The sequence below is a fragment of the Bidens hawaiensis genome, unplaced genomic scaffold, assembly GCF_021521415.1.
Source record: "Bidens hawaiensis isolate Kalapana, Puna unplaced genomic scaffold, B.hawaiensis_p1.1 tig00003536_1, whole genome shotgun sequence".
NCBI classification, from domain to species: Eukaryota; Viridiplantae; Streptophyta; class Magnoliopsida; order Asterales; family Asteraceae; genus Bidens; species Bidens hawaiensis.
In genome coordinates, this window is record NW_027491199.1 from 637,220 (window position 1) to 647,030 (window position 9,811).

A 9,811-nucleotide genomic window follows, 5' to 3' on the forward strand; every position below is an offset into this window, starting at 1 on the left:
CTAAACCATAAATCTCTTCTTCTCATTTCAAATAATAATAATAATAATAATAATAATAAAAGGTTTAGTTTAGGTCAAGAATGTCGTCGGAGCCTCCGCCGTTCCAAGAATCAACACGATGCGATGTTTGTAAATGCACTTTCAACACCTTCAGACGACGGGTGGGTAAATTATTATTATTAGCTACTTATTATCCATTAATATGCTACTTCAATCAAATATGTATGTATCTGAGTTTGATCTAGTGTTCGTGCTTTTAATCAGCTTCTCAAATTCCATGTTCAATGATTAATTAATTAAGTTGCTCACTTGATTATTTATTTTGACCTAATCAGGATCATAAATTTTGACCCAATAAATAAATAGTCAAAAACCTAATTTCTGATTTTGAATTGAAATATTTTGCAGCATCATTGTCGACGGTGTGGCCGAACCTTGTGTGCTGAACATTCATCAGATCAAATGGTATGTTGCAACATATTTAATATTTTATTAACAAGTTACTACGAGAACAACGAAATTTCTTTATGAATTTGGTACTGTGTGCTCTTTCAGGCTCTGCCTCAATTTGGTCTTCACTCTCCTGTTAGAGTCTGCTCAAACTGTTATAATGACGCGTCGACTCGGTAAGTCTTAATGTTTGAGGCTTTGTGCATCCATTTTGACTTTCTTGATATGCGGTTTTATGTTAAATGGCTTATATCGCTGGTTCAAGATTGCATATGTTTTTGTAAATGTGACTACCTCATCTGTTTGTTATAAGAGTCGTGAATTTAACCAATGGTTACTTGCAATATAATGTTGTAAAGATACATAATCCCATACATTATAGCCACCAAGGTTTACAACATATTCATTCTAAAGATGAGGATTATTAACTTTTGTCTAATAAATTGAGTCTTTTTTCAGTCAAACTCTCAAATAGAAATAGAGAGCGAAGTAACTAGAAGATTGTTAGAATCGCCGAATGCCTTATATAGATATCCAATGTTTCAAATAGATGCCCATCCTACCTCCTCTACGTTCTTGACTTGGAAAATTCATGATTTATTCGAATGAAAATTGATTTTTTGTAATTAAAGACTCTTTTTTAAAATTCCAACTTCACAACTTCATTTGAATTTCAGAACATTCAGATTTTTTATAAACATTACATCTTCTTTCATGACATCAATTTTTTTAGCAATGGATTACTGGATTAGTCTCTGCTTAACTAATGATCTCTATCCGAGTACTTAGAAACTATGCAGTCAGTATCGGTGGGATATTGGTTATCGCTCCCCATGTGAAATATAGGTCAGAATATCGAGACCGATATTATCGGCGATATTGACTGATATATCACCATATCAGTGTTTTAAGTCTTAATTGTCATGTTTTAGTGTTTAATATTAGTGTTTTAAGTCTTAACTTGTTCCTACTTGCTACAATTGTTAGTGATTTGCAAGTTGCAAAAGGTTAAATTGTTAATGGTAGGAGAGTATACTGCGTTGTCAGTGTTCAATTACTATATATATAAATTCTGCATGATATTGAAATTACTGATATCCCACCACGATAACCGATATCTCAAATAACGGTCTTTGACTGATATCTGATATTTTATCGCATTAACTGCATAGCTTAGAAACCATGTACCCTTTTCCAATCATAATGTGTAACTTTTGGAGTGTATCTAAACAAAAAGGCTTATTATCCCTTAAGATATCTATAATAGGGAGTTTTTAGTTATTCTATATGGTAAGATCACACTTGTTTAATTAGTTATGCATCTATGTAATTACTGTATTTATTGTTAATTATGTATACCATTTTATGTAGCACTGAAAAACCCGATGGAGTTACTTCTTTGAATGAAGCGAATTCTGTAACAGATTCAGTTGCAAGACTGGATATTAATACATCATCAAATTCTGATACCATACAAAGTGGTGCTCCAAATTGCACGTGTGGAATGCCTTTATGCATATGTGAGGTGGCATCAAATGATGACGTGGCACCTGTGCAGCCGAAACCTGTCTCAGTATCCACAGCTCCTAAAAAAGTAGACACTGCACCGAGAAGTAGAGCTTCATCTAGCAAGTCCAGGTATATACTCAGACCTTGGTTTTCCATCAATCATTTTTCTAAAATTTTGAATATTTAAATTTACTTTTAAAGTAACATACAATAATTTGCAGTACATCAGCTAACACTAGCTCAGAAAGACCACTTGCGGATTATGCAGTTAATGGAGAGGTATGCTATTTTGAAGTACATGTGTCAGCCGTCGTAGAATGGTTTTGGCAGAATATGTATAACAGTTGTTGACAGATAAAAAAACCTGAAAATATTGTATGTTGTTTGTAGGGTTTACGTGAAGCTATAAAGAGTGGTGACTTATTTTCTGTCAAAAAGCTTCTTGGTGAGGTAAGTAAAATAACATTATTTCGTTTCTTGTTTGAAGGATAAAAAAGAACATTGTTAACAGTATATGCTTCTATTGTACATGTTTTCGTTTATGTTAAAATGAACTTACAGTTTGTTTTTAAATCTATAATTTTATGCTGAAATTATCTGTTGTAGGGAGTTGATGCAAATTACTGCGACAGACAAGGATTATCACTCTTGCATTTGGTTCTCTCTCTCTCTCTCTCTCTCTCTCACACACACACACACACACACACACACATTTTCTTTATTCTAACAGCATTTGTTGAATTTAGGCTGCGGTTTTTAACAAAACTGATATAGCTTTTACTCTCATGGAAAATGGAGCAAGTCTGGATTGTAAGAATCTTCAGGGTATGTTTCATTCATTCCTTGATAAATTTTAGGCCTAATTTGTGCTTTCGTGAAATATGATTCAACTTTTAGGGACCTTTTTAGTTTGGTGATTGAATTGCCTAAAAGTCTGTTAAGTATTAGATTCATCTTTTGCTTCTATTCAAGTTATTAACTTTAGTTGCTATGAAATATTTATTATTGGACTGATTATGTCATTATGTGGCACTTATGCATGAATCTTTCACAAATTAAAGCTGATAATGAATTTATTTTATTAGTTTATTTCATAATTGGAACTAAATTATATATTATTCCAACTTTGGGAAATTAAATGCCTACTGTACAAGATGTGTTGCATCACGTACAATTTGTAAATATTGTTAAAGAATCTTTATACACTCACATGCGCGCGCACATAAACGCTATTTAAATTCAGGAGAGACACCACTTGATTGCGCCCCTGTAACATTGCAATTCAAGATGAAGAAGAAGATGGAAGAACTTAAACAAAGCAAGTAGAAAGGAGTTATTCTGGAACATTAATATCATGGTTGTTGGAGACCATTTTGTGTTTTACTTTGATCAATTTCTTGGTGGTTTGCAACTGTATTTCTGCTTTGGAACAATTAAAAATTATGTTTTTATGCTCTCCTAACGTTCAAAGATCTGAAATAAGCAAAAATGATGTGTAATAACATAAGATTACATAGACCTGTTTGGTTCAGGTTCAGAGAGGACAGAACTGAGATCATATTTTTTTTGGATTAAATTCTGAACTAAAATATGGATCATTAATAACCTATATATAGTTCGATATGGAGTTTGTTAAATCATTGGCAGTTGAAGATGCAGATAACTGGTGAATATTATTTGAACAAGGACATTTACAGAAAACTTAAAATAAATATTAAAACATAGTTTTGAAAAGTTTGTTTAGGGTCAAAGTATCTGGTCAAAGTTTGTTCGGAAAGTTTTGAAAAGTTTGTAGCTTGTCCAAATTCATTAAATAGACATGATTGGTTGTGGATAGTCATATTTTTGCTAATTTAAACGCGTGATGAATATCAGAATATGTGTATATGACGGTGATAATAAGCATATTCGTAATAAAAGTTTGGTTTGTATAATTATATCCACTATGATAGTGGTTAAAATGCACAGTCGCGTTCGCAAATTTTTTGCTATCATGCATGCCTTAGCTAGTTGCTGATCATAATATAGTGAATCAATGACGCGTACATTGTATCTGTTGCTAGTGATATTTTTATGTAATTATTGTTGTACACAGTGACGGATTTAGAATTTTTTTTTATCTGGTTCGCTATTTTAAGATGCTCTAAATATATAAGAACGCGTATAAAAAAATTGGGTCGGGTTGACAATTCGGATTGGTTTAACGGTTCGGGTCAAGTAAATGCTCCACTACGGTTCGAAAAACACCTGGTTCGCTAAAAAAGTCGCTATTAAATGCTCCACTACGGTTCGAAAAACACCTGGTTCGCTTGACCCGGTACTCAATTAAATAAATCCGTCCCTGGTTGTACACACCCTGCATTAGTAATAACACTTGTGTGGATGTATTGTTACATACACCATGTATACACTATAATGGAGTGATGATACATATATGTTATGATACTTTAGCGCATGCATTAAAAGGAAATAAAAATAAACTAAACAAATAGTCAAAAGTTTAACTCACCTTTTGTCATTTCGGCCACTTTTAACTTTGTTTTATTTGCAAACTTTTTTCGTCTCAATAGCAGCCACTAATTGCCATTTAAAAAAAAATAACTTTGTATCCAATCTATTTTAACATATGTATAGGGGAATTTTCATACAAAACCTGTTATTTGTAAGAACGGTAGAGAGATACGAGGAGGTGACACATGGACTTACGTGAGTTTTTATGTTTAAGGGTATTTGAGTCTATTTATGTACAAAAATTTGTAGCACAAACATCTACACCATGTAAATGAGATAAGCTTACTAAATCAATAAAAATGCTATACTGGTTCAAAAATAATAAAATTCTTGATTTTATACTTTTAAGAAAAAAATTAAGAATATAAAAACTGTAACAGTTGAAAAGATTGGTAGAAAATCAACAATGAAGGTTAATTCATATTGTTTTCTTACATTTACAAGGGGATTGTAATGTAAATTTCACACCCTTCATTCTTAAATGCATGGGTTGACATAAACATGACATCAGTACAACATGATTAGTAGAGTGCCAAAGACAAATATTATTTTTTAAACAAATAAATATGTAGGCAGCCATCATTGAATCCTTTTAACTCATTAACCTCAATATGATTAATGCACTCTTAATTATAATCTGTTATCGTATAGTTAACAAGCTCAATCTGGTTAAACAATTAAACCACATATGCGGCAAGAATTTTGTGAGAACTACTGCGTGTCCCTGCAATTCTAACAAGTTTATGTTACTAACGTGGGTAAGATGAGTTGCATGCAGATGGTAACATTTTCGTGTAAAGAAAAAGGAAAGTCTAAACAACCAAACATTTCCTTTATGAAACAGTCAAATGCGGCGGCCTGAAAGATCTTTGCACAGAATCATATTAGAAACTTTCTTACAACAATATTAAATCATCAATAACATCAGCAACCAACAAGACTTCTGATTAAGTCCAACTTCACCTTTGAAACGTAACTCTACTCATGCCAATATAAATATACACCAACACCAACACCAACACCAACACCTACACCTCTTCATATCTTGAACCATGACTCCAATCCAACTCTACTCCATCATATTAATCTCATTAACATCAGCTTCAACTTCATTCGCACTTTACGCAAGGCCCGGATGCAACGACACATGCGGCAACGTCCGGCTTCCATACCCATTTGGAATCGGAACAGATTGTTATCTAAACGAATGGTATGCTGTTGACTGCAACTCATCAACACCATATCTTTCTTCAATAAACAACCTTCAAGTATTGTCTCTGAATATGGAAAACCAGACGGTAACAGTTAATGTTTCGATGATCTCCGACTGTCAAAACACAGTTCGGAACAGCAGTCAGATCCTGAGTGTTAATCTTCGAGGGAGTCCGTTCTTGTACTCGCAAGAACACAACAGATTCACCGTGGAAGGGTGTGGAAACGCGGTTGTTATGGAGCAAGGAAACCTTCTCACCGGGTGTTCCACGATATGCCAGAACATAAGTACTACAGATAGAGACGATTGTTACGGTATTAACTGCTGCCAAACGAGTATTCCGTATTATCTTGAGACGTATAGTGTGAATATTTCGGGTTTGGAAAGGCCGGGCCCTGATGGGGTTTGTGGGTCTGCGTTTTTGGTGGATGAAAGTTTGTATTCGGCTGGCAGGTTTTCGGGTCGGTCTGCAGTGGTGGACAACTCGTTTGTTCCGATTTCACTAAAGTGGACGCTAACAGCGCGTGATGTTACAAGTTGTTCGAGTTCAGAAAGACAGGAACTTAGTTTGGGTAATAGGACTGTTATTGAATCTTACAAATGTAGCTGCAGACCTATAGAAGAAGGAAGCCCGTATTTGGTTGATGGGTGCGAACGTACGTATTTTAATACTCGATTATGGTTTGGGTTCAAATGATCTTGTTGTAATGTTAATGTTGGTGTGTGTTTTAAAGCCAAGGTTTTAATGTTTTGCGTTGCAGTTGTGGGAGAATGCGCCACTTGCAATGGTGAATGTCAGGTTTTATTGGGGTCGACGAACATCACTTGCATTCCTAATCCTATATCGGAGGCTGGAAGCAAATCATCGACGCTTGGAGTTATTCTAGGTAAAACTACAAACGATTAGTTGCTAGTTTTAATGTTTAAAGCCTGTAGTGTATTGGTGAGTCCCGTGAGTTGATCTGAGCTAGAAAAGTAATTTATAGTTCAGTAGTTAGGTTAGCAGATTGAATTGTTTAATTTGAATGCAACCCATATTTTTATTAGCCTATACAGGCAAACACGACCCTTGAATCCATTTATTTAAATGTGTCAAAACGGTTGGTGGGTAATAGTCAAGTTGTAAACATGTTAATTTGGTTGGCAGGTAATAATCAAGTTGTAAACGTGTTAACTGGGTTGATGGGTAGTAGTCAAGTTGTTATAACTTGCTAATCGGGTTTGTGGGCTGTAAAAATGGATTAAACGGGTAGTGAGTCGACCTGATTAACTAAACATGTTAATAGGTTAACACCACGACCCACTTAAGTAAACATGTAAATAGGTCAACTCGAAAATGACCCATTTAATTAAACATGTCAACCCAAAAACGAGTTATTTAATTAAACATGTCAACATTACACGATCCGTTTTATCAAGCAAGCTAACCCGAATACGATCCATGCAATAGATTAACCTGAACATGACACATTTTTTTTAAACGAGTTGAATATGCCAATGATCACTTTCGTGTCGTGTTTTGGGTCATTTCGGAATCTGCCACCCTAAAATTATTTACTCTAAGTTTCTTTGACATGACTTATATGCAGGTGTTAGCATAAGCACAGGGGTACTAATGCTAACAGCAACCATCTTTGCACTATACAAACTAATCCAAAAAACGAAAGACAAAAGACGAAGAGAACGGTTTTTTAAACGGAACGGGGGTTTATTGTTAAAACAACAAGAATCGACTGACGAAAGTTTAGTTGATAACACCACACTTTTCACCGCAAAAGAGTTAGAAAAAGCAACCGATTATTTTAATGAAAATAGAATACTGGGCCGAGGAGGTCAAGGTACAGTCTACAAAGGCATGCTAACAGACGGAAGAATCGTCGCAGTGAAGAAGTCAAAGATAGTCGATGAAGGTCAACTGGAGCAGTTCATCAACGAGGTGGTCATTCTTTCACAAGTCAACCATAGGAACGTGGTCAAACTTTTAGGATGTTGTTTAGAAACTGAGGTTCCTCTTTTAGTTTCCGAGTTCATTCCAAACGGGACATTGTTTGAGCATATTCATGGTGACAATGACGAGTTTCCGCTTACTTTAAACACGCGGTTACGTATTGCTACAGAAGTGGCAGGAGCATTGGCTTACTTGCATTCAGCAACTTCAATTCCAATATATCATAGGGATATCAAGACAACAAATATACTTTTAGATGATAAATACCGTGCCAAAGTTTCTGACTTTGGAACTTCAAGATTTGTGTCGATTGACCAAACTCATTTGACAACTTTGATCAAAGGGACATTTGGGTATTTAGATCCCGAGTATTTCCAATCGAGTCAGTTTACTGAAAAGAGTGATGTTTATAGTTTTGGAGTTGTGTTGGTTGAGCTTTTAACGGGTGAGAAGCCAATATCTTTAACCAGATTTGGAGAACATAGAAGTTTGGCTACACATTTTATGTTGGCTATTGAGGAAGAGCGTGTGTCGATTATTGATTCAAGGATCGTGAATGATGGTCCTCGAGGTGAGATTATGGCGGTTGCAAAGCTAGCAATGCGGTGCTTGAATTTGAATGGCAAAAATCGACCAACAATGAAGGAAGTTGCATCTGAGTTGGAAAGTATTAGGATGGCTCATGTACCCGATGTTAAAAGTTCTAAGTACAATGCTGGACCGCAAGAAGAATTGATCATGTTATGATTTGTTCATTTATTGTTCATTATTCTATTTTTTTGGTAGATTTAGTTACAGATAACATGCGAGTATATATGTTATATATTATAAGCATTTGAATATTTTTTAAGATTTTGACATGTTTTTGTTTGTAGCTAATCTTTTATTACTTTTGGTTCTTTTGATCGGTCATATAATAGAGTAAGACCATAAGTTGGTAATATGTTTCCATCAAAACTGGGTGACATGAATATTGCGCTTAAAATTCGCTAAGTCGTTAGTTTGTAGTTATTAGTTAAATTGTTGGTTCGTACGTGCTTTAATAATGTTTATAGTTTCGGGCTAAAAATTGTAAATGAAGAAAGTTAGTGGCTAATATGTGAGGCCGTGCTGAGCTAAAGGGTCAATGTTGGTAAGTCTTGAGAAGCTTTCAGGATTCACAGCGGTAAAATCAAGAGAAATATTCAATTTTATGTTTTTACTAGCTTTTATCTCCTGTATTACGTGCTTGCTTTACATTATTCGTTTTTAATATTTTGTATATTTTTCAGTATTTTAAATTTATTTATTGTAAGAAAGTTAATAATATACTTAAAATTTAATGATAAAAGAGTTTCACAAATAAATGAAATGTTATAACCAATTTAAAAGCTATATGAGTTTGTTGAGACCCATGACCCGCTTATTTTTTATTATAAAATTGTTTACTAATTATAAATAATATCTTTTTTTAAGATTGGATAATAATTTTAAATGTATCCGTATTTTATAGAATTTTCATATAATATATTTGGTGAGATTAATTTTTAATTTAATGAGATGTTATAACTCGTTTAAGGGTTATCTGGGTTTGGTGAGACACATCCCCGTGAATTTGGGTTAAATGCATGATAAACCTTCATTTACAAATAAAACAATTAGGTGGCTTGAGAAAGTGTAGGGAGTAACCAGAGCGCTTATAAAAGTTTCATTTATAGATATTTAAGATTATAACACTATAATTAATATGTTGCGCTTGTTTGTCATTAGGAATGTAATGGGACGGGTTTACAATGAGCATAGGTTTGAGTAAATGGATACACATGTTTATGATAATTAGGTTATAGATCACTTACTATCATAATAGTTTCTCTCCGTAAAAGATTTTAAAACCAGTCTCATACCCGTCCTATTACCCACCCTTGACGAGGTTCAAGAAGCGCATCGATAAGGTCCAAGGGGCTATATTTCGCGGAACATTATTAGAGTCATCTTATGTTATCAATGGTAACTAAGGAGTGATAATAACTTACCTCGATGGTAATACTACGAGCTGTGGATTTGCGCCCTTAGCCATGTCAGACGATAACACACTTCAACACCGCTCCAAACCATTGAAGTGGGGTGACGTCGAGAGGGGCACCAACCCATTAATGTACGCTATTTGTGGTAAAAGTGCGGCCACATTTCGAAAACTATTT

At 34.4% G+C, this 9,811-nt stretch overlaps 2 protein-coding genes across 2 annotated transcripts; both read left to right on the top strand.

Annotated features, from left to right (window-relative positions):
- LOC143623743 (uncharacterized) lies at nt 1-3,421 on the top strand. The gene is made up of 9 exons (XM_077094587.1): nt 1-161; nt 409-465; nt 556-626; nt 1,822-2,088; nt 2,181-2,238; nt 2,350-2,409; nt 2,566-2,616; nt 2,706-2,784; nt 3,203-3,421. Exons 1-9 carry the CDS (start codon nt 81-83, stop codon nt 3,283-3,285), a joined length of 807 nt encoding a protein of 268 aa, XP_076950702.1. The 5' UTR covers nt 1-80; the 3' UTR covers nt 3,286-3,421.
- A 2,071-nt stretch (nt 3,422-5,492) lies between these two features.
- Nucleotides 5,493-8,404, top strand: LOC143623744 (wall-associated receptor kinase-like 1). Its single transcript, XM_077094588.1, has 3 exons — nt 5,493-6,339; nt 6,445-6,570; nt 7,273-8,404. The coding sequence occupies exons 1-3, from the start codon at nt 5,523-5,525 to the stop codon at nt 8,376-8,378; spliced, it is 2,049 nt and encodes a 682-aa protein (XP_076950703.1). The 5' UTR covers nt 5,493-5,522; the 3' UTR covers nt 8,379-8,404.
- Nucleotides 8,405-9,811: the final 1,407 nt, after the last annotated feature.

Excerpts from the sequence above, each read along its gene's own strand:
- LOC143623743 (XM_077094587.1), top strand. The coding sequence starts at position 81 with ATGTCGTCGGAGCCTCCGCCGTTCCAAGAATCAACACGATGCGATGTT. Across the intron at positions 2,239-2,349 it reads ATTATGCAGTTAATGGAGAG|GGTTTACGTGAAGCTATAAA; the intron begins GTATGCTATTTT and ends TGTTGTTTGTAG. Across the intron at positions 2,410-2,565 it reads TCAAAAAGCTTCTTGGTGAG|GGAGTTGATGCAAATTACTG; the intron begins GTAAGTAAAATA and ends TATCTGTTGTAG.
- LOC143623744 (XM_077094588.1), top strand. The coding sequence starts at position 5,523 with ATGACTCCAATCCAACTCTACTCCATCATATTAATCTCATTAACATCA. Across the intron at positions 6,340-6,444 it reads TTTGGTTGATGGGTGCGAAC|TTGTGGGAGAATGCGCCACT; the intron begins GTACGTATTTTA and ends TTTGCGTTGCAG. Across the intron at positions 6,571-7,272 it reads GACGCTTGGAGTTATTCTAG|GTGTTAGCATAAGCACAGGG; the intron begins GTAAAACTACAA and ends ACTTATATGCAG.